General features: G+C 48.4%; 1 protein-coding gene across 1 annotated transcript; it reads right to left on the bottom strand.

Annotated features, from left to right (window-relative positions):
• Positions 1-22,454: 22,454 nt before the first annotated feature.
• Positions 22,455-23,934, bottom strand: LOC126543029 (uncharacterized). The gene has a single exon (XM_050190175.3). It carries the CDS (start codon positions 23,766-23,768, stop codon positions 22,761-22,763), a length of 1,008 nt encoding a protein of 335 aa, XP_050046132.2. The 5' UTR covers positions 23,769-23,934; the 3' UTR covers positions 22,455-22,760.
• Positions 23,935-24,836: the final 902 nt, after the last annotated feature.

The raw sequence follows: 24,836 nt of genomic DNA, 5'->3' as shown, positions 1-24,836 counted from the left end.
ACAGTGCCCAAACACAAGTGGAACGCCTTTGTAACGAAGTGCTTGGGAAATCATTCGTTATACAGGTAACTTCGTTGTAAAGTGCGCGCACCGCAGCGCTTCCAGCGGAACTGGCACAGAATAATTATTTGGGTATACAGGTCATTTCATTGCAGAGATTTTTGTTGTAGTTGTGCTCGGCTGTGGTGACACACCAAATATTCCTTCCGAGGCGATGCTTGGCGACTGCCTTGGTTACACTCATCACGCAGCGCACAACTGTTACCTCTACTAACACGAGCGACTCTACGCAGTGGCGACTGCAGTGCCATTTAAAATCATTTACCATTGTCACAGAACGCTGACTTTTTCGACTCTACATTCTTTGCCTATTTGCTACCGGTCATTGAAGCGTTGAATCCACGTTCTATTCCATTAACGACGCGATAGACGATTAACATGCAGAGGTTCACGGCGAGGACGCATCCTTCGAACTTGGACCACCCCCACGGTTTTCCTCCTTTTCTCGGGTGTCGTTATCAGTAAACGGTATAGGAGTGGCATCGCATCAAGCTAGACAAATTCTGAAATAGTGAATTTTTTACAGCGTGCTCTGTTATGGGCTCAAAGCAATAACCGTGTCGGTTAGCGTTGTCCAATGTTGTCCGTTGCCGTCGCCGCCGCCGGTATCCGTCACGACTGTCACCAGGAATGAGAAAAAGAATATCCAGTACCCACCGGGATCGAAGCAGGTGACTCTGCGCGGGAGTCACCTGCTGTAGCAGTGCGCCACGGCTGCCACGGAAGCACGCTCTATAAAGGCGCCCTGGAGTGCCAGAGTCACACGATGTCAGATGCGCGCCGTGCAGCGTCGATACATGTACACTTTGTATTGCAGTTGCATATTATTGTACCAGGTGTCACGCCATGTAGCACTTGCATCTTATCGTGCCACGTATCAAGGCATGCGACATGTGCGCCGCGTAATCTTGCTACGTGTGTTACCCCTTCGCAACGCGTTATGACGCCTTCTCTCGAGGTACGAACCTTTTTCGAAAATGCGACTCGCAGAGCTACGCGCGCGGCTGCAACCAGGCAACGTCGAGCTCAGCAGACCGTTGCGCAGAGAACAGCACAAGCCGCCGCTGACGCCGGGCTGGCAGTTCAGTTCGTTCTCGTGAAAACGACGGATAGGCTTCGCCGCGAAGCCCCTAAAGTAGGTGCTGCAGAAAATCAGGCACGACAGCTTCTTCGCTGACAACCTCACGTGCGTGCTACTGAAATTCAGACAAGGCAGCTTTGCTGTGAAGACCCTCAGTTGCGAGCAGCCGAAAATGAGGACTATGAGCTTCGCCGCGCAGACCCTCACGTCCTAGCAGCCGAAAATGAGGACTAGGATCTTCGCCGCGTAGACCCTCACGCACGAGCAGCCGAAAATGAGGAACAGGAGCTTCGCCGCGCATGCCTTCACGTGCACGCCGCCGAAAATGAGGACGAGGAGCTTCGCCGCACAGACACTCACGTCCTAGCACCCGAAGATGAGGACTAGTAGCTTCGCCGCACATACGTTCACGTGTGTGCAGCGGAAAATGAAGCCTGGGCTTCGCCGCGTAGACCCTTACGTGCGAGCAGCCGAAAATGAAGCCTGGGAGCTTCTTCGAGCAAACCCTCACGTTTCAGCAGCCGGAAATTCTGCGCGGGAGCTTCGCCGCGCAGACCCCCACGGGCATGCAGCCGAATGAGTGGCTTCGCCGCACATACATTCACGTGCGCACAGACGAAAATGAGGCCTAGGTTCGCAATGTGTGTGACCACCTGTGGTTTCAGAGTGATGTGAAACCTGTGCGAGAGGCACACGTCCCTCCCTTGCTTAAGCTGTGCATTCCCAGCCAATGCCATTGACAACTTTCTTGTCACTGCTGTTTTTACTTTATTTTTCATTATCCTCAAATAACAAGTTAGCATAAAAATAGTCAACGCTTTCATCGATTTCTCCTAACCAGCTATGCGTAAGGCGATGGCTCGCTGCACGGCCCACCAGATGCGAATTCCCTATCACCTAGAAAGAGAGACATACCCCATCGCCGGAGACCGCTTGCATATAGGTCGGTTACTCTTTAGCCACTGCTGGTGGCGGCCGTTTCGCTGTAAGATGGCAGAGACTTGTTTTGCACGTTATTAGCGGTTTATTTCCTTTGCATTTCTCTATGCCGCTGTTATCTCCATGAAGAAGTAAAGACGGGAACCACGAAGAGCTACTTGCCATTCAGTGCAGAAAGATTTCTTTACGTTAGTTGCTCCGATAAGGCTGCCCACGCAGCGGCTCCAAGATTTGCAATGTGGAATTGCATGTGCACGCTGTCACTCTCTGCACCCTGACCTGTGCCGCTGTATTGTATTGAAGGAAGGGCTAGTGGCGGGAACTCTTTAAAAATCTGGGCTAGGTAAGTTAAGCGCTTACCTGCCTATACTCTTCACTCGTATTGCTCCACTGTCATCTTGCTTACCTTAAGCGATACGTGATGCGCCACACTCTCGGACCACTCTGAGTGTTTGGCGAAAAATTGGGTGAGGTTTAACTCTTGTAAACTGAGCTATCACGAGTGAAAGGTCTGTTTGGCTTGCTTTTGCTAAGACTATGCATACAGTGTTTCATAAAAGTTAGGGTACAGTCTTTCACAGGCGTTACACAGGCTGCTGAACGGGTTGTCCGTGAAGTCGCGGTCAAACCTGGCCGCTGCAGTCGAGCTTGCCGCCAGCTGAAGGGTGTGTTTCGTCAAACGTTCGTTGTGGGTGCCGCTGCTTGTATCCACGGCTTCGTCTATTTCTCCTAGTTCGTCTTGCTGAACGACAGCGGCGGTTGCAGTAGCTTTGATATTGGCACGCTTCCGCGCTTGGTAAGCTTGCCTATAACGAGCTAATCTGGCTCCGGTGTTTGAGCAGGCAACTTTGCCTTTGCTTGAGATGCCGGAGCCTACATGCAGTCTGGTTATATCTACGAGATTATCGGATTCAACCTCTCACTTGAACTGAAGCACACGCACAGATGGCCTATCCACGGTGAGACTGAGCGGCCAATCGCCAACGAAGCAGCGTTTAAACTACAGTGCACTAGAATATGGTCCAGTGGGCCGAACGGCGCTTCATAGAATAAAGAACCAGCTTCTTACGCTAACCTAACCTAACCTAACGTTAACCTAAGCAAACATAGCCGAGACGAAAAGACAAAAATCCACACGGCGTAACCGCTGTGAGAATACGCCGCGCCCCCCTAAGGTCTTTCACGCTAACGTAACCTAACACAAGATAGCCTAAACCTAAACTAATTTAAACCAACGTAGGCGAGACGCTTACGTTGGTTTAGGTGCAGCGGTGGCGTAGAGGTACAGTATCCGCCTCGCATGCAAGCGGACCGTGGTTCGAATCCCGGTGCCGCGCAATTTTCCACCGGATTAAAAAAAAAATCCGCGTGTTGATCACATTGCCTAAACAGGCCTGGAGTACGGCCTGATCCTGGTGACCAGAACCGGTAACACACTCCCTCACCAGAGCAGGATTGGCCACCCTGGTGCAGTACTTGGCCACAACCTCCTATATGAATACAACAATAAAGCCCCGGCCCTCAGTCCCCAGCGGCTGCGAAGCAACTGATCACTGCGGCGGTCAGACCTGTGACGCAGCAGAGGGTGTTAAGAATACCTGGATCCAAACAGGCCGACATTGGAATATGAACCTGGCAACGTTTAACGCGAGAACATTAACTAGTGGGGCGAGTCTAGCAGTGCTATTGGAGGAATTAGAGGGCAGTAAATGGGATATAATAGGGCTGAGTTAAGTTAGGAGGACGAAAGAAGCATATACAGTGCTAAAAAGCGGGCACCTCCTCTGCTTACGGGGCTTAGCGGAGAAACGAGAACTAGGAGTCGGATTCCTGATTAATAAGGATATAGCTGGTAGCATACAGGAATTCTATAGCATTAGCGAGAGGGTGGCAAGTCTTGTGAAACTTAATAAGAGGTACAAATTGAAGGTCGTACAGGTCTACGCCCCCACATCCAGTCATGATGACCAGCAAGTTGAAAGCCTTTATGAAGACGTGGAATCAGCGATGGGTAAAGTCAAAACAAAGTACACTATACTGATGGGCGACTTCAATGCCAGGGTAGGCAAGATGCAGGCTGGAGACAAGTCAGTGGGGGAATATGGCATAGGCTCTAGGAATTGCAGGGGAGAGATATTAGTAGAGCTTACAGAACAGAATAATATGCGGATAATAGATACTTTCTTCCGCAAGCGGGATAGCCGAAAGTGGACGTGGAGGAGCCTGAATGGCGAGACTAGAAATGAAATAGACCTTATACTCTGCGCTGACCCTGGCATCATACAAGATGTGTACGTGCTCGGTAAGGTGCGCTGCAGTGACCATAGGATGGTAAGAACTCGAAATTGGTACATAAGACGCAGATCGATGAGTTAGCGGTAAGAGGGAAAATAGAGAAATTCCGGATCAAGCTACAGAACCGGTATTCGGCTTTAATCAGGAAGAGGACCACAGTGTTGAAGCAATGAACGACAATCTTACGGGCATCATTAAGGAGTGTGCAATAGAAGTCGCTGGTAACTCGGTTAGACAGGATACCAGTAAGCTATCGCAGGAGACGAATGATCTGATCAAGGAACGCTAATGTATGAAAGCCTCTAACCCTACAGCTAGAATTGAACCAGCAGAACTTTCCAAGTTAATCAACAAGCGTAAGACAGCTGACATAAGGAAGTATAATATGGATAGAATTGAACATGCTCTCAGGAACGGAGGAAGCCTAAAAACAGTGAAGAGGAAACTAGGAATAGGCAAGAATCAGATGTATGCGTTAAGAGACAAAGCCAGCAATATCATTACTAATATGGATGAGATAGTTCAAGTGGCTGAGGAGTTCTATATAAATCTATACAGTACCAGTGGCACCCACGACGATAATGCAAGAGAGAATAGTCTAGAGGAATTTGAAATCCCACAAGTAACACCGGAAGAAGTAAAGAAAGCCTTGGGAGCTATGCAAAGGGGGAAGGCAGCTGGGGAGGATCAGGTAACAGTAGATTTGTTGAAGGATGGTGGGCAGATTGTTCTAGAAAATCTGGTCACCCTGTATACGCAATGCCTCATGACCTCGAGCGTACCGGAATCTTGGAAGAACGCTAACATAATCCTAATCCATAAGAAAGGGGACGCCAAAGACTTGAAGAATTATAGACCAATCAGCTTACTGTCTGTTGCCTACAAAGTATTTACGAAGGTAATCACAAACAGAATCAGGAACACCTTAGACTTCTGTCAACCAAAGGACCAGAGGATTCCGTAAAGGCTACTCAACAATGGACCATATTCACACTATCAATCAGGTGATAGAGAAATGTGCGGAATATAACCAACCCCTATGTATACCTTTCATTGATTACGAAAAAGCGTTTGATGCAGTCGAAACCTCAACAGTCATGGAGGCATTACGGAATCAGGGTGTAGATGAGCCGTATGCGAAAATACTAAAAGATATCTATAGCGGCTCCACAGCCACCATAGTCCTCCATAAAGAAAGCAACAAAATCCCAATAAAGAAAGGCGTCAGGCAGGGACATACGATCTCTTCATTGCTATTCACAGCGTGTTTACAGGAGGTATTCGAGACCTGGATTGGGAAGAAGTGGGGATAAGAGTTCATGGAGAATACCTTAGTAAGTTGCGATTCGCTGATGATATTGCCTTGCTTGGTAACTCAGGGGACCAATTGCAATGCATGCTCACTGACCTGGAGAGGTGAAGCAGAAGAGTGGGTCTAAAAATTAATCTGCAGAAAACTAAAGTAATGCTTAACAGTCTCGGAAGGAAACAGCAATTTACGATAGGTAGCGAGGCACTAGAAGTGGTAAGGGAATACATCTATTAGGGCAGGTAGTGACGGCGGATCCAGATCATGAGACTGAAACAATCAGAAGAATTAGAATGGGCTGGGGTGCGTTTGGCAGGCATTCTCAGATCATGAACAGCAGGTTGCCATTATCCCTTAAGAGAAAAGTGTATAACAGCTGTGTCTTACCAGTACTCACGTATGGGGCAGAACCCTGGAGGCTTACGAAAAGGTTTCTACTTAAATTGAGGACGACGCAACGAGCTATGGAAAGAAGAATGATGGGTGTGACGTTAAGGGATAAGAAAAGAGCCGATTGGGTGAGGGAACAAACGCAAGTTAATAACATCTTAGTTAAAATCAAAAAAAGAAATTGGCATGGGCAAGACATGTAATGTGGAGGGAAGATAACCGATGGTCAATAAGGGTTGCGGATTGGATTGCAAGAGAAGGGAAGCGTAGCAGGGGACGGCAGAAAGTTAGGTGGGCGGATGAGATTAGGAAGTTTACAGGGACAACAAGGCCACAACTAGTACATGACCGGGGTAGTTGGAGAAGTATGGGGGAGGCCTTTACCCTGCAGTGGGTGTAAACAGGCTGATGATGATGATGATGATGATGATGATGATGATGATGGGCGAGACGCAAACCCAATAATCTTCATGCGGTAACCGCTGTGAGAATACGCCTCGCCACCTTAACGCCCTTTACGCTTACATAACCTAACCTAATGTAACCTAAACCTAAGCTAAACTAAGCCAACGCGGGCGAGCCGCAAGCCAAGAATCCTCACGGCGTGACATCAGGCAGTGGCGTTCCACTGCGGATGCTAAGGCGCTGTGCGTTTATAAACGCTCCTGAAAAGTCGTGGAGAGCAGCATACGAAAATCCCGCCAAGAGAGAAGATACTGCACCAGGAGAGCAGACCGGGCCTCTGCTACGGCCCTTACTGCACCCCCGGAAGTATCAGCGCTGTTCCTTTGAAAGTAGAGCTCCGTAAGGGGCAAGAAAAGTTTAATCCGGTAGGACTGTCTCAGTGACATGGAGGCACAGCAATCACCAAATAGGGCGTCCGCGCCCACTGCCTCAACGTGTGGGAAGCCAGCGTCCGGCATGTCTAGGGTACAAACACACACAACACGCGCTAAGAAACCTCCTCCGTAGTGCCTAGGCAGAGTGGTATATTCAACAAGCAAAAGGCCCCATATTAACGCGACAGCGTTAAGGAGCTCGTGTCGCAGGAAAGCCGGTGTTGGCGGCGTTGGCCGTGAGTGATAAATACCTGAAGGCACTTCATAAATAAAAAACAACTTGCAAGATGGGCTGGGTGAGAATCGAACCAGGGTATCCGGAGTACGAGACGGAGACGCTACCACTCAGGCACGATTCCATTTTTTTTCTTTCTTTCATGGTATTTATTACAGTAGCAACAATCCGACGTTCACCAGTTGTGTATAGTCAGACAATGGAGAGCACAATGAAAGCCACACAGAGAAAAGTCATGGTTCATACTGTCGGTAGAAATGTTAGTTTCACTTTAGAATGGTCGTAAGGATAGGCACCTCACTAAAATGGGTTATCAGTCCGGCTGTGTATCGAGTCCATCATAAACCTGCTTTAGGTGTAGTGTCATTTAGATGAAATTTGCCCTTGTAGGTACAACCATTTCGGCGTTTCGGTCCATCATTCGCGTTTTCCACAAACTGTGCATTCCAGTGAGAAAAAACATGTTAAAAGGTGCACTGTTATCAGAGGTCGGCAGCAGGTATCGTACAGTATGAGCGTTAATCTCAAAGTCTTTATTTAAAGTCCGTTGGAGGACATCCCAAAATACTATGGCGTCGGTGCAGCTAATAAAACAATGTTCAATCGTCTCTGGCACGTCACAAAGGCGACATTTAACAGAAGAGACAAAGGTACCTTTTTTCTGTAGCCATGTTTTTACCGGTATGGTTTCGCTATGAAGTTTATAAAAGAATGTTTTGCAGCAACGGGATATATACATTTTACGAACTCGATTTAGTACATCGTGACCTGGCCATTGAATGTATAGTGATCGGTAAAATGGAGGCGGAAATAGCATGGACATTAAATCTTTGTATAACGTTTTACGCGACACAGAGTACAAGTATTCAGTGGAAAACCAAACTGTCAAGAAACGAACCCCTAAGTAAACTTCTTGCATGAACCCCCACAAGCATAAACGCGAAGAAAAATTGGAAGAAACAATTAAATCAGGTAACGCATTAACAAGTGTGACTTGCATGAATGACCGAATTATAGGATGCGATGTATCGCGAAAAAAGAAGAAACGAGACACTAGTTGCCGCACATAAAGATGTACTAAACCCAGCCCACGTTCACTAAAGGGCCTGAAAATATTGTCTCGCCTCAATGGCTCAAAAGTTGAAGACCATACGAAGGTTGCAAAGGTTCGGTGAAAGCGTTGGATGTGGAGCCTGGCTCAATGAATAACTTGCAATACATAGTAATTTTTGTTGCCAAGAACTTATTGCTTTCCCAAAAATAGAAAGTCGGTGTGGAACGAATGTCTGGGCGTAGCTTTGCAGGGCCGAAACCCATTCTTTCCAATAGTGTGCGCTTAATTTATATGCGTCTAGGAGCACGCCAAGATACTTTGGCGGGACACCGTTCCACTTAACGTCTGCAAAATGTTCTGGTGTATAGCACCATGAGCCAAACCACAAGCCTAAGCTTTTTGCGGAGTTCATTCGTGCTCCTGATACGCCGCCAAAAGCCTCTATTGTACATACGACCTTTTCAACACTGCTCTTATCCGTGCAGAAGAACGCTAAATCATCTGCATAAGCTAAGACATTTACTTCACTACCCCGTATATTGATGTAACTCGAGTGCATTACGCTTAGAATAGCGGTTCCAGATAAAGGGCGAATAGTAATGGAGACATCGGGTATCCTTGTTTTACTGAAGAGCAAATGGAAACGGGTTTAGAGAGTTCGCCATTAATAACTAAACGAGTACTACGACACGTATAGCAAAGCTTAACGCCTTTAAGCACAACGGAGCCAACATTGGCATGCTCCAGAAGAGATGAAACTTGCCAAGGTTGACGACTGGGCGTGTTGGTATAGCATATTAGAGGTTGGATTGCGCAACATTTTTACGAGACACACAGAAGAGACACACACCACAGAGCGCTCTGTGGTGTGTGTCTCTTCTGTGTGTCTCGTAAAAATGTTGCGCAATCCAACCTCTAATACTCCAGAAGAGAAAATAAATATGAGTGACTGACACGATCAAAAGCTTTAGCTAGGTCTACCTGGAGCATTGCAAGCTGCTCAGTGGAACCGTAAGAGTATTGAAGAAGTGTACGGACGATATGTATGTTAGCTTGAATGGATCGACCCCTAATTGCACACGTCTGAAGGGAACCAATGAGAATTGACATCGCTAATTGCAATCTATTCCATAAAACTTCTGCAAAAAATTTATAATCCGCGTTTGACAATGTGATTGGTCGGTAGCTTTCAACAGAACACAGTTTTTCCTTATCAGAACTTTTAATAATTAAAACTGTGTGGGTTTTGCAAAAAGATTGCGGAAGGACGTCTATCTCTAAACTTGTAATAAAAATGTCCAATAATATGGGACTGACAATTGATTTGAAAGCTTCGTAAAATTCACAGGAAAATCCATCAGGGCCGGGTGTTTTCGACAGAGGCAGCTGATCAATAGCTAGCTCAATTTCTTGTATCGTAAGGGTATCACTACTGAATGCACAGTCATCATCCTGTAAAGGTTTTACAAGAGACACAAAACTCTCAAAGCTTTTGCATCGTGATCATCGGGCCGGGCATTAAACAAAACACTGTAGTAAGTTTCGAACTTAGAAATTATGTCATTCGTATTTGTTAGAAGAGTACCTTCGTAGTATATTTCCGGAATTACTTTGAAAACAGCATGACGTCGCTCGTCAAGTAAAGCTTGACTTGTTGGCTGCTCAGACTGCAGAGCACGCCTATTTCGAGATCGAACTCGCGCACCTCTGTAATGCAGTGCATCATACTTTTGTAAATCACATTTAAGATTTTCTATGTCAACAATGTAAGTGCCTGGCATTTCGCATTCCATCTAATAAAGGTTGTGTAGGCTTTAAGAAGTGTTGTATCTTCATTCTTTCTATGGAATGCTCTCAGCGATCCAATTTCTACAGCCACTGTACGAACCTCTTGTTTAAAGAGTTCCCAAGCTGCAAATAACGGCAAGTCAGCAGAAAGAAAATTTTTTAGGGCCATGCACGCGAATAATAAATTCCTGATCATTTAGGAGCTAAGAGTTAAGCTTCCAGAGTGCCCACTGTGGTCGGAAATTGGTTACAGATTTCTCACCAATCTTTGCAATAACCATGCAATGATCAGAGAACGAAACTGGGATAGTAGTACAGGACAGTGCTCGGGAGAGGAGTGATGAAGAAACATAAATCCGATCAAGGCGGGCGTAAGAGCGACCTTGAATTCGTGTATAAGAGAGAGCTCCCTGTCCCAATACGCCTATATCAATGAGCCCTGCATTTTCTATCACGTTAGACAAAACTTCACCACTCCTGTCCCGCTGAGTGTTAATGCCGCTTCTATCGCTAGGATCACATACACAATTGAAATCTCCCATTAACACAATGCAACGATCACAGTCCATTAGACTACGCACAGTATCGAATAAGAGAATTCGTTTTGCAGCGTCATTAAATGCATAGACGTTGATAATCGTCATGGCACATCCTGCAACACAAAATCACAACGTATATATCGACCTTCAGTGTCTACATGGTAGCTAAATGCTGAACAAAGTAGGCTCTTTTTCAGAAACAGGAAACAGCCCTCTGATAAACCAACAGCGTGTGAAACGCAGACATTATATTCAGACAGAAAAGGTCGCAAAGCCCTTTCTGTCTCGTCAGCACTCTCAATCTTCGTCTCCTGTACGGCGACGAAGTCGAGGCGCTTCCTAGACGAAAGCCGGCGAAGCTGCGCCTGTTTTTGCAAAGACCTAAGGCCTCGTACGTTCAAGGTTGCGAAGAGAAGTTGCTGGGACAAGGCCATGGTGACTACCCAATATTTAGACTTAATACTCTATGCGGTCGGCCCTACAGGGTAACGGTGAGGCTCCCTCCGAACCCTCACCAGGCCTCCTGGACCGTGATCGCCGGCGCTGTCCTGAGTGTGTCGATATTTTGCGGCGACGTGCTTTTCTTGTGGTACTGGCAGTCTCGCTGTTCGTGCTTGATTCTGATCTGTTAGTCGCACGGCGCTTCGGGATTGACGTATCCGCGCTACTTCGTCGGTCCTCTGTCAGCATAGCGCACGTGTTAAGATGCTTCGGCGCAGCAGATGAGTCATCATCGGTTGCCTCATTCGCTGGCTGGGCAGCAACTGGCTGCGTGGTTACGGGTGCGTCTTTCTCTTCGCTACTTTCCTTTTCCACGCGCAGTTCTGCGATGCCATTGTCTTTAACATGTAGAGGGGCCTTACTGGCGCAGCTGGTATGCGCTGAAGATGGAACGTCTCCAGTCGTGTCGAGAACATCAGTAATGTCCATTATGTGATCCTGCAAGCTTTCATCCGGAGGCCTTGTCCTGTGTCGCAACTTGTCGGCGTATGTCACAACACATTCTTCAGCTGTGTGGCCAAAGCGTCGGCAGGCTTCGCAACGTGGGGTTCTGCAGTTTCGACCAATGTGCCCAACCTTGTTACAGCGGAGACAAAGCGGAGGCCGGCCTAGAATCAATGCAAGGCTCTGCCCTCCACAAACATGTAGCAGATGTGGAACGTCTCCCACGCATACTCCATCGGCAAGATTCAACACCACGTCACGATTTAGGGTACGCATTTGTTCCATTTCCGATACTCTCCAGCTTTCTGATGATATAGACTTCACTTTCCCGTAAGCCTGGAGCGCATCTCGAACGTAATCGTCTTCCAAACGCTCAGGAAGCCATAAAAGCATCATTTTTACTTCCGTGGGCTCGGGGTCAACAACGACGCAGCGTCTACCTTTTACGGATAATTCTCCGCACGTGACTAGCTTTCATTTTGTCATTGCTGATTTGCACGTCACCATCCACACGTGCGACATCTGAAATTGACCGATGGAACTTATTTCCCTCAGGTCAATAACGTTCCGAAGGGTGTCTCTGAAGTCTTGGGCTCTGTACGGTCGACCACTTAAACGGACACTAAAGCGAAACAATAAATCAGTTTAGACTAATGAAGCATTGTTTCAGAACCCTGCAGGCAGTCATTTCAAAAAGATAGTTTGATTATCAGATGAGAAAATGAAGGGCCAAGTATCAGTATTTGAATTTCGCGCCGAAACCACAGCGCCAGTACGTCAGCGTGACGTCAGGGATTCTAAAGTATGTTTTCGCATTTGGGCCGCGTTGGCTGAGTAAAGGTTCCCGAAACTTGCCATGTTCATTGTTTAGTTTCTTTAGAACACAATGTAGTCAATCTGTACCGCTATATATAATTAGTAGGCCCTAGAAGATGCCATCAAAATCCTAGACGTCACAGCCCCCAGGTGCGGGAACTTAAGTAGGCGTCGCCACCCGTATTTCGTTCTTGCGCTTTTTCTGGCTTACCAAACGTCCTATCGTTGTAAGAGTGGTGTTTTTGGTGTTGTAGAAACGTAATTTACTGATGCAGAAGAAATCATTTTTCACTTTAGTGTCCCTTTAAGTCAGCATACAGGAAAACGGAGTCCACAACCAGCTTACCGGTAGGAAGACGGGGTAGCACAACACGGTAATCATTGCTGCTGGCTGAAGCCTGAGCAGCACCTCGGCCAGGGGCCGATAAATCCTTTGGAGCGGAGGACATGAAAAAAGCGACTCAGCCACAATTTTGATGGTTCAAAGTGGGACAAAAGCGCCTCTATGAATGCGGTGTGGCCTTAGAAACGCGCCGTAGAAAGATATACTGCGGTGTATATAGGTAATTATCAGCATGTAAATTACAGAAGTCGCAGTTACACGAGTAGGGAAGTACGTTTCCGCTACATTTCTTCTGCGCTCTGCGCATACGCAGATCAATCTTGCGGCAAACACAGAAGACCCCTCCTCGCAATGTACGGCGCTGCCCCGACACGTGGCGCGTCACTCGCCCCATGACCGCGTCCCCCTTCATGGCGCGTCACGGCCCGGCTGTCCGTGCCGATCGCGACGTTTGGCTCGCGTAGATCGTTTGAGTGGGCGGTGTGAACGGGGTGCGATAACGCTATCGCGTTACGCTCTTGAAGGCTAAGCTTAAGCGTCCTGCAATTTTTTTCTAGCGCACCCCCTCATACTCCCGCCTGCGCACAAACGGCTGGCGATGAACGGCTGGCAAATGAACGTTTCGTCGTTGAAGCTGCCTAAAACCACAGGAGGCCATGTACACAAACTAGAGAGCAGTGGCAAAGCAAAGTTCAAGTTTATATGCTGGCCTGGTCAAAATGTGCAACCACCCTCAACGGCGAGAGGCGACGTTAACAACGAGGCACCCTCAGCGGAGTAGTCCCTGAGCGCAGCGCTTTTCTGCCCCACCTGTCGAACACGATTGGAGTTATTGTGAAAAGATCAGTACGCTCACTTGAAGTTCAAGATCGCTGCTCATCCACTTCACATCGTCGCACTATTATTATCAACGCAATATCGCTATACTGTGAGTGTTCCGCAGTCTACCTGCACACTCGGCGCAATCCGCGTGCCACGCCTTCTTGGGGCGCCTCACGGGCGTGTTACCTCTTTCGGACATGATCTGTCTGTCCGCCGTTGAATGCGCATTCTGATACCGACCCTTTGCTTTCTTTCGAATACAATAAATGACATACTTGCACAGACAATGCAGGTAATGCAAGTTATGGGTGAAACAATAAACAAATGAAAAGGCGCCGACGGTTTGATCACGTGACTCCTTCTTTTCAGGCCACCCATGATGTAACGCACAAGTTATGATCACCTGCGAGCGAACCTATAGATAAACCAATGAGACTGGAGGCGTGTCGAGGATTGAATTCTATACCTTGATATCATTAGCTCATTCCTGTGATTTTAGATAAACCAATGAGACTGGAGGCGTGTCGAGGATTGAATTCTATATCTTGATATCATTAGCTCATTCCTGTGATTTTAGATAAACCAATGAGACTGGAGGCGCGTCGAGGATTGAATTCTATGTCTTAATATCAGCTCATTCTTGTGAGTGCGTAGCCAAACCTCGCGAGGATCCATAACTTTGCCTATTTCAGGTCTTCCTGCATAGCACCCCTGGTTGCTGTGTAGTAAATTATAAGGGCGATGACGTAACATTCACGTACTTTCTGGAGAAAGATGTTGTACATCTGTGGTGCATTTTTTTTTACTGCGAACCTCCACAAAGTCCACCACTTGAAAAGTCTTCGGAGCCTCTGTAATGTTTCACTGTTAATTTTCCTACAAGGCTGCTAATTATAATTAATTCTTTTCTGGGCCTGAGTAATTGCAGCGAGATAGAAAACGGACAAGTGGTCGCTTAAATAAGATATCAATATACCACCCGTAATGTCGTTTCTTTTTTCTTAAGCTCAGATATACATACGCCGAACAGTCTCGCTTGTGTTGACCGTTCTTGTAGGCGCCCTGATGTGGTTTCGGCACCCGAAATGTTCCTACAATATTGCTTAATTTCTTCGCGTTAATTTTATCAGCAGCCGTATCAGTATTGAAGTTGCATATTAACAGAAATGGCTCGTTGCGGAAACAGGCCTTATTATGCAATCGTTCAATAAACTTAGAGCATTCGTTTTAGTCTACCTTTGGAGTCCTATACAAAACAGAGACAGCAAATTTCAGTATTCTCGAGGTAGTACATTCTACACAGTAATTAAATACAGTAAATTCTTTGATACGGTTGTTCCGATGCACGCTTTAAAATAAACGGAATACCCCAAGCAGAACGCCATCTGCTGGTCGCTGTAGTCGCGGGCTCGCAGTACCGCCTCGCCGCGACCGCATCAATACTCACCGCTCAACACGAAGGAAGAGAACAAACGGCCATCGCGTTGGTCTACGCTTCGACCAATGCACACTGCATCATCACCAATTCCAAAACGGCCATTCGCCACTACCCGAGAGGACTTATAGCACCCCAAACACAAAAGATGCTCTCCGGCACTCCTCCCTCAGTGCAACGCGGCGTCCCGATCACCCGGGCCCCTGCTCATTCTAGGGTCGGGCTGGAAACGAAGCCGCCCACGATGCCGCCCGACCTCTCGTACACCGAGCGCATCATCCTTCTCCTGCGTCTTCCGATCCTGACGAGCCCTCGCTTCTGCATCGCGGTCACGCGAGGCACCGAATGGTCACCTTCAGCTAAATCCTCCTCCAATAACGCCGAGAGCGGTTACGCTACCCCCCAGCACACAAAACACTGAATAAATCTCAATGCACCACTTGGCGACTACTTCAGACGCAAACTTTTCCGAACCCCGTGCTATACAACCGCATTTACCCCGATGCATACTCCCCACTCTGCAAAGCGTGCGAGGCCCGCGCTGACCCCGATCACATTATCTGGGCATGCCCCAAAGCCCCACCTACCAAACACCACCGCACTAACAATACACGCAACCTAACTGTGGCCGAGCAGTGGGAGACATTGCTGCTCAGCTTGGACCCAGAAGAGCAGCTCTTGGGCGTCCGGATGGCCGAAGACACCGCCAGAAAGCGAGGACTTGGCCGCCGTCTGAGGAAGGGGGGGGGGGGGGTATAGGGGGTCAGTCTCCCAACCCGCGCCACCCCTGGGCCACCTCAAAGAGACAATAAAGATTTATTTCTCTCTCTATCAAGTAAATGGCTGCACCTCATATTTTCTTGCCTTGACATGGCACCCTAACGTGTCAGCACCGTATCCGGCAAAAACGGCTGCTGCTTCGCTATCCAGGTTTCCGCAAAGAGCAATAGTACGAACTTCGCCTTTTTTCCTGAAGTAAGATATCGATGTCATCTAGACCCGCCGTGGCTTTTTAGTGGCTAGGGTGTTGGGCTGCTAAGCGCGAGGTCGCGGAAACGAATCGCGGCCACGGCGGCCACATTTCGACGGGAGCGTAATGCGAAAACACCGCCGTACTTACATTTAGGTGCACGTTAAAGAAACCGAGATGGTTCAAATTATTCCGGAGTCCCCCACAACAGCGTCCCTTATAATCAGATCGTGGTTTTGGCCCATAAAATCTCATTATGAAATTTAATTTTTTACGTCATCTAGCTGTATTGTTTTAAAGGTTCCTAGTATTGATATGTGCTGCTAACCGTGCGTTTACATCCGCGTACTCAGCACTAAATATTTCAATACCATAGTAGATGATACCTGACCATGTATTCAGGAAAAAAAGCGTCGGTGATTCACCTTACAGGCGAAGAATCGATTGCGATAGCAAATTAGTGGACAGCTATACGAAGTAAGGACGGCAGTTTTATCGACCGTATAAACATCTAAACATAGGCACACTAACCAAATTAACAAGCATGGTATCACGCGCACATGCAAACATGAACACATCTCACTCGATGAGCGCGCAAACTCGCTGCACAGCGCTGGAGTGAGGAAGCGCGGCAGCAGCAGCGAGCGAATTGACCTTCGTGCTGTGTCTCGCATCAGATGGATTTCAAGATACAGCGGGCCGCAGTAGAACGCGCCTCGCCTCCCTCCCGCGCGCGCGCCCGGGGCCTTGCACGACGGAAGACTGCGCGCTTCCTTCCCTTGCGCGCGTGAGATTCAGCTGTGATCGCCGGCTCACCCTCGCGCGCTTTCATCGCGCATACTGCATACGGTGCGCAGCGAGGAATATATAGGCCTTGGACTTTATACGGAACCTCACGCCGATGGTGACGGCAGAAATGCACCTAGAGCAGGCACGTCCCCCGGGGGGCCCGGCCTCACCCCCCCGAAATTAAGCGCCATAATCCCCCCTCCCAGCCCTCGCCACCACTCCTCACACACATTCCTAAAGCGCCGACAAAGCAATATATATTCAGCGGTCAACATTTTTCTGTTTTTTACAGCGAAAGCTCTATTTGATTAACCTTCCGTAGTTTTGTCGGGGTCCGTCAACAGAAAAAATCATCATGTGCACCGATCCTGGTGACAGTGCAGAAAGGGTCCAAGCTCAATGGCACATACACATGTGGGCTCGGGGACCTAGATCTTAGGAATGGGCCCACGTAGGGGGAGTGCTTAAAAGGAAGCTGAAGAGTCTGTCGAATTCAATAAGACGCTCATATACGGATGCGGGGACCTTATAAACCATGAAGGTAAACGTTTGGGGGGGGATTTTTCACTTAGGAGCGACGTAATCGGCGGTTGAAATTGCGCTATCACTCCACCCCCCGTCGAGCGCCGCGCTCTGCTGCTGACGCTGACGATGCGAGTGGAGACCGGAAATCGCGGCTTAGTGACGTCAGCACTGGTGTTCCGTTCCTTCGCAGTCTCCGCGACCGTGCCCGACGGTGCTTGTTCTTTATTCTATGGCGCTTGTTTCTGCGTGCGTGCCGTGATAATCTGATTCGCTCGACCCTGGATTCTTTTTTTTGTGTGTATGTAGAGTGGTAGCTGACGTGCGCAGCATCAATTTAAGTAGTGGGCCGATCATGCCGGCGTTCTGTTCAGCCTACGGTTGCACGCACACCAGCACCCGCGATGATGTTCTGTTGCTTCCCGTAAGACAAGTAGCTTGCAGCTAGGTGGGAGGCTGCTGTGAATAGAAAGAATTTCAAGCGCTAGAGAATAACAGTAACCACTTCCGTGACAACGATTACTACCAGAGTTTATCAATAATGCGTGAATGAGTGAGAGTACGACTTGCTGCTAGTAGGCTTTCTATAGGCAGCGCGAAAAGGTCGGGGCAACGAACGCACGAAGGCGGGACGGGTGTGGGCGGACGGATGGTAACTGGTATCGGAATACCTTATGAATACACGAACTCGTCCAAACCTAGATTTTGATTTACTGCTAGCTCCTTCGTGTTCGCATGCTCAACGGAAGGTACATGTTTATCTCCCACCTTTGACGCAGGTTTCGTCGCAAACTGCCGCTAATTTTCTATTCGCACGTGTGTTGTGAAACAGCCTACACTCTTAATCAAAATTACACCCTTTTGCCACGCTACAGTAATCGTCACCTGTCTTGTCCGCATTTCCTTTCTTTAACGCGACGAGCCCGGTACTTTCCAGTAACGAACGGTATGCGCGTTATCAGCATGACGTAGCATTCCCGACAGGAAAGTAGCGGGCGCGGCGTTTTCAAGAAAGGAAACGCAAGCAAGACATATGACGATGATTGTTATGTAGCAGAGACACACCCCAAAGGGTGTAACTTTGCCTACGAGTGTACATGCAACTACCATAACGCAGTGCAAGTGTAAATATTGCATGTGTTTTAAAGTCGGCGCCTGCCAGGATGCTGCGCTCCCCCTCGCGCACATAGAGAAACCGGCTGTCCCACGTAGCCGCCGGATTTCGTCGCCTTTACGACTCCGGCTACGTGTAGCGTGCGGATGGCGCGCTGATGAAGGTCACTACACGTGCTACAAGAGGTGGGAAACTTTAAAAAAAAATTTAATTATGGGGTTTTACGTGCCAAAACCACTTTCTGATTACGAGGCACGCCGCAGTGGAGGACTCCGGAAATTTCGACCACCTGGGGTTCTTTAACGTGCACCTAAATCTAAGTACACGGGTGTTTTCGCATTTCGCCCCCATCGAAATGCGGTCGCCGAGGCCGGGATTCGATCCCGCGACCTCGTGCTCAGCAGTCTAACACCATAGCCACTGAGCAACCACGGCGGGTGTGGGAAACTTTTCCCGCATGTAAATCGTCTGTGTAGATTGCCGACAGCTTTGGGCAACGCACAAATGCCGATGATAGCATCCCTGCTTACGTTCCACAAGGAGACATGCAGGAACACCACAGTACAGTTGTTTGCCCGGAAACGAACTGGCTGGATCGCTGAATACAGCTTTGCAAAAAAACATGCTCACCAAAGAACATTTCTAACACGAGGAGATGCTAACACTTCGCTTTCCCTCGCGTCGAAAGCGCTGCTTGCTACCAGCATCTCTTGCTTCTTGGAAAGGCCGGCTGCGTACAAGTAGGGAGCAACGTCGAACTCCTCAGAGAAACGCAAGCTCTCGAAATTTACTATTACCGTCTCACCAAACCACAGCGCCAAACCACCTTGCACCGTATTTTATTTGTGGCGGCAGCGGTCGGTCCGGACCAACGTTACTAGACTAGCTTCAGTTGTGAAACTCCCCGCCCGCGCGCTTACAGCCGCTGTCGCCACTTCTGTGACAGCCGCCAGAGGGCAACGCTGTTCCATCGGGCTCCAGTGCAGACAGCTCGTCACTGCCTTGAGCTCGTGCGGACGGGCAGTTCGCGCGTGTTTCACGCTCGCTGGCGGTGTCCCTTGTCCGAATGAGTGATACCACGAGAAAGCGGTATCCACCTACAGCAATAAGATTATCGCGCATGTTCGTTAATACTGAAAGAAGGGTAAACTGCTCGAAAGGAAGAAACGCATATAGCGAAGTGCAGAAGCTGCGTTTCTAAATGTCGTGTGTTTCTTCCTGTCGCCTCAACGTTTCGCGCAGTTTAGGCTCACGAGCCTGAATATCTGGCCAAAGTGCGTGATTGTAGGATGATGCTCATCCCCACCGAAGCTTCTCACCACGCCAAAGAAGCGCTACAAAAAGAAAGATGAGGTCGGTCCTTCTACACACAAGCCACAAAAAAAAAAAAAGAAATAAAAGAAGTCAGATTTTTCATACCGTGAATGAATGAATGAATAGAATTTATTGATAGGAAAGACAGAGAGGTCGACCTGAGCTAGTGCGCTCTAGTCTGCTACTCTGCACTGGAAAAGAGGGAAGTGGAGTTAAAGTATTGGGATGGATGATGATGATAAGAGAAGTGGTGAGTGCTTATGTACATGAGACAGTTGCCTCGCTAGAGCTGCTCGTCGAGCATACCGTGAAGATGTTTAATCAGCGAAGCTGAAACGTGCGGCCCCTGTGTTTATCACTGGGTTAATTCCGAGGGTTCTTTAAAGTATTTCTCAGTTATGAGGTTACACACACAATTGGCTGCGAGAGAGAACGACGTCACTGACGGTATGCCCGCAGTCCGCAGTTGTCGCTTGCGTTCAATGTCTCGAGTTTGCTCGGCGGCGTGGTTAGCAGCCTTCGCCTGCGATTTGCCGCTTGTGATTCTTCGAAATTAAATTTCTTCAAAATTAAATCTTTCCGTTACGTAAGACCATGAGTGGCTCATACTCCCTTAAGCAATTGCTCATACCCCCGTAAACGCGGCCTCCCCATTACGGCGATAGAAGCGAAGTGAAATTCTACGCTGGAAAGATGAACGGCCACACAGCCAGCTGTGGAAGACGACGACGAACGCGGGAGCAGTGGCACGAGCGCGTGCCGTTGATTTTGCACAGAGTTCCCGGTCGGCACGAGGAATCGCTCTGTTTCACGCCGAGCGAAGCGTCGCATTGCTGGGAGCACAGAAAAAGTGGTGCGTCGAACTGTAGACATCGTTCCGATAGCGGCCTATGCAGCCAGGTACGCAGCACGCCGGCATCGTCTGCTGATATTCTTAAGAAACCCGGCGAAGGCTACAGTTCTACGGATGACATGCTTGCTGAAATTCGCGGTCAAGAACGAACCACAGAATACACCAACGCTGCACCGCGTGCTTAGTCCGGCCCGCCCGCGTAGCCGGCTAGTGAGGAAGTGAAGCCGGGCGCGACTGCAGCGCCACGAAGGCGCGGGCGGGTGGCGGTTCCGCGCAACGGCGCCGAGTTTTAAAACTGAAGCTAGTCTAGTAACGTTGGTCCGGACGAACACCATTGTTGGCGTCACGAGGCGCCCGACCAATCACAGGCGGAAACGAGGCGCGCGAGCTGCCTCGAGTTTGCTGCTGCACTTTTCATCAGAATAAAATCCCTTTGTGCTTTCTGTCGCTCAATTTCGATGCGACATTCCGGTTCGGAGGGCTCAAAACCATTACGTAAGCTCTTCACTAATTTTTTTCTGGAAAACTCTTCAGCTTCCATTTAACGCCTGCTTCGCGTCTGCCGCGGCTCGGCCCGGCACTGCACAACCTTCGGTATGGAGCCACGTTTGGGGATCGCTTAACGCCTGCTGCACCTCCGCCGCTGGTGGACCCGGTGTACCACAATCTTCGGGATCGGCCCACGCAGGGGGATTGCTCAATGCCTGCTTCACCTTTGCCGCGGGTCGGCCTACGGGATCGGCCCATGTACGGGGGGGGGGGCTTAACGCCTGCTTAACGCTTAACCCCATAAAGCGCGCTCCTCCTTTAAATAAGGTAACTTCTTTTGCTTTCAAAGCGAATAGCGTTGCCTGCATTGAGCAGATTTCCTTATCGAATTGATTGACAAGAGGCGAGGAGGACGATCAGGTGAAGAGGGGTTCGATGGAGTCGAGCCAGAACAGTGAAAGCAGATAACTGGCTGAGGAGGGTAGTGTCGGCATCTGTGATTGACCCGCTTCCCCTTACTTGGCTTGCGGTGGCTGGTCGAAAATCGCGGTGGCGGGCAACGTAACGTTAAATATGCCGCCACAACAGATCCTCAGCAAAGAATAGTTGGCAAGGTGATGTCGCATACGTGCCGAAAGGGCTCGATAACGTTATAGTGCCACGGAAAATTGTTCATTACAGGCAAATACATCCATGCTCCGCGGCCGCTCACAATATAGCTATATAGTGCCAAAGCACTCGTTGGGCAGCCGTCTTCTATTCCTTTCGGAACGGGGCAGCCTCTAACAATTCAGAAAAAAAGTCAGTTTTGTTCGGCACGTTAATGCGTGTTTTCCGCGTGCACGTCACTTAGACGCTATGAGTTTTCGCTGTTTTGTGACGTCGTGTGACAGACAGATGAAGTGGGCGCAGCCCGAAAACATTTGACCAATGGCAGAGTATTATGGCGAAAAAGGCGTCGAATGAGAAATAATTATTTTTATTTCGTTCGGACTAACCAGGCATAATTAGTCCGCACACATCATATCAGACAGGGCGTTTTCGCCGCTTTCATGACGTCGCGTGAGAGACAGGCGAAGCGGGGGTGGCCTGAAAATTTGTAGGCCAGAAATGGAAGACTGATTGCAGAATTGGAACAGAAAAGTTTGGTGTAGCTTAAGGTTATAGCGCCCCAGTAAAGGGATTCGCTTCGTATTCAGCTGGTCTGTAAGCTCGTGGAACGAGTTGCGGCAGGAGGAAACGCCAGTTGCGTCTAAATTTTCCTTTTACTTCATTATTTCCTCGAGTGATGGCTTGCCGCGACGCTGGCAGATCCTCGGAACCTTATACCAGCGATATGAATTAGATAAGGTGGAAAACAATATAATGCAAAACAGCATCCATCATCAGACCCTGCAAATAACCCTTCAGCCCATAAGGAATGTGACTGCCACTCGTTACCTAGTCTGGCTTTTATGCGAAGCATATTACTAGAGCTCAACCCAGCTCCTCAGGTGCGGCGGTGTCACCTTCAATACCACGTGACACCGTGACGTCACGACAGAGGAGAAACGGGGCTCCAACTCGCGCCGTCGCTCGCGGCGTCGCGGCGGTATATAAGCAGCTGCGCTTTTTCTAGGTGGCTTTGGCTCAACACTTGCAAGATGGGCTGGGTGGGAATCGAACCAGGGTCTCCGGAGTGTGAGACAGAGACGCTACCACTGAGCCACGAGTTTTTTTTTTTTTCTTTATTACCGACATGGCAACATACAAAACAAGACATTTTAACAGTACACAACAGTCACGACAAAATCTCTGCCGTTGGTTGGCGGTCACAGGGCTAAAAACGCTTGAAGTTCGCTAGCTCAGTCATCACACTGAGCCATGTTGGTTTTTCTTTTTGAAAATTGTACAATTCCTTAATATGACAAATGCTTTCAATGAAGTATTCTCTAACCGGCCGGGCGTTTATTTCGGCATGTCTCACGGCCATTCTAGTTTTCCATAAACTATGCAAGGACACCAGCATGAACATGTCATAGGGTACTTTGTCTTCATTTAGAGTAGGCAGGAAACGAATCCCATATGGTGTAATCGGCAAATCCTTCTTTAGCGTTCTCTGTAAGATGTCCCAATGGAACACAGCATCCCAGCAGTCAAGGAAAATGTGTTCTACTGTTTCGGGTTTCCGGCATAGTAAACAGTTGACGCTCCAAGGCACGGAAAGTCCTTTTTCATCTAGCCACGGTTTCACAGGTAAAGTATTGGTGTGGAGCTGGAAAAAGAAGGACTTCACCGACGGGCGTACTGGCATTCGTTTTACTCTTTTTAGTACGTCCTTTTCAGGTCCAATGCAGAACATCGAGCGATACAATGGCACCGGTAAGATTGTGTCTACCAGGTCCTTATATAAGCGCTTTCGTGGTACCCTACTTAAGTATTCCATGGAAAACCGAACCTTTAAGAGCTGAAAAGCCAAGACTACCTCTTTTAAGAAACCACGCGCTCTGCCTTGACTGCACCGATGTGACGATACAATAAACTCAGGTATAGCTTCGCTCAGCCTTGTTTGAAACATAGTTAATAAAAATGGGTCATTTTGGTCCCGTAAATAAACAAACCTCGACACAATCTGCCTAATGAACAAATGTGCCAGACCTAATCCTCCATTTTTAACCGAACGAAAGAGATTAGTGCGACTGGTGCGCTCCCAGCTTAAACCCCATACAAACACCGCGAGTACTCTGTGTAAACGTTGTATGTTAGCCCTTGACATGCACAACGCTTGGAGCACGTAAAAAATTTTGGCAACGGCAAACAGGTTGCACACTGTCGCACGCGCAAACATAGAGAAATTGCGGCCTCCCCATTTAAGTGTACATTCACGAACCCTTTCAGTTTCGGCATTCCAGTAATCAACGGCGTCACGGTAGTGCTCAAGCGGCACCCCTAGGTACTTTGCCGGCGTGACTGTCCAGCGGATATTTGCAAACCTACTCGGATGGTCTTCCCAGTTGCCGATCCATACGCCTAGGGATTTATCAAAGTTGATAGCACTGCCTGTCATTCTGCAGTATGATAGAGCCTCTGCGACCGCGATTTCGATGCTTTCGTTATCCCGACAAAACAACGCGATGTCATCCGCGTATGCCAGGACTTTCACTTCCGCGGACTGCACTCTGAAACCCGATATTCTATTCTCATTCTTGATTTTCCTACAAAGCGGCTCTAGGTAAATTGCGAATAAAAGAGGCGACAAACCACACCCCTGGCGCACAGATGACCGGACGCTAAAGCTTTTGGTAACCTCCTTGTTTATAATGAGGCTGGCGGTACAGTCTTGATAGCACATCTTTACCCCATCTAAGATCAAATCCCCTACCTTTATGTGTTCTAGAATACTGAAAAAAAGTTTATGGGCCACGCGGTCGAAAGCCTTCTGCATATCTAACTGTAACATGGCACAGTGTTCACCTAGGTCGTTACAGTATTCTAAAATGCTTCTGGCAATATGAATGTTTGTGTAGATGGACCTTCCTTTAATGCCGCATGTTTGATGCGACCCTACTATGCTGGTCACCACTCCCTGTAATCGCTTTCCGAGCACTCTTGTAAATATCTTATAGTCTACATTCATTAGTGATATCGCCGGTAACCGTCGACAGCTAACAATTTTTCTGGGTCCTCTGATTTAGGTATCAGAACTACGTGCGATGTCCAAAAAGATGGAGGAGCCTGTTTTTGCACATAGGCCTCCTTAAACAACCGTAACAGGATCTCACTGACATCACTTTTGAAGGCTTTATAAAAGGCCGCTCCGAGTCCATCAGGTCCCGGGGACTTGCCTACAACTAAATCATCTATGGCTCCTTCTACTTCGGTGATGCTCAGAGGCCACTCCAGACGCTTTTGAATG

This window comes from Dermacentor andersoni, chromosome 2 (assembly GCF_023375885.2).
Source record: "Dermacentor andersoni chromosome 2, qqDerAnde1_hic_scaffold, whole genome shotgun sequence".
NCBI classification, from domain to species: Eukaryota; Metazoa; Arthropoda; class Arachnida; order Ixodida; family Ixodidae; genus Dermacentor; species Dermacentor andersoni.
This window is presented reverse-complemented; position numbering and strand designations above follow the sequence as displayed.

Bases quoted from the DNA above. Each gene is read 5' to 3' on its own strand.
- LOC126543029 (XM_050190175.3), bottom strand. From the start codon at position 23,768: ATGTTTGCGCGTGCGACAGTGTGCAACCTGTTTGCCGTTGCCAAAATT.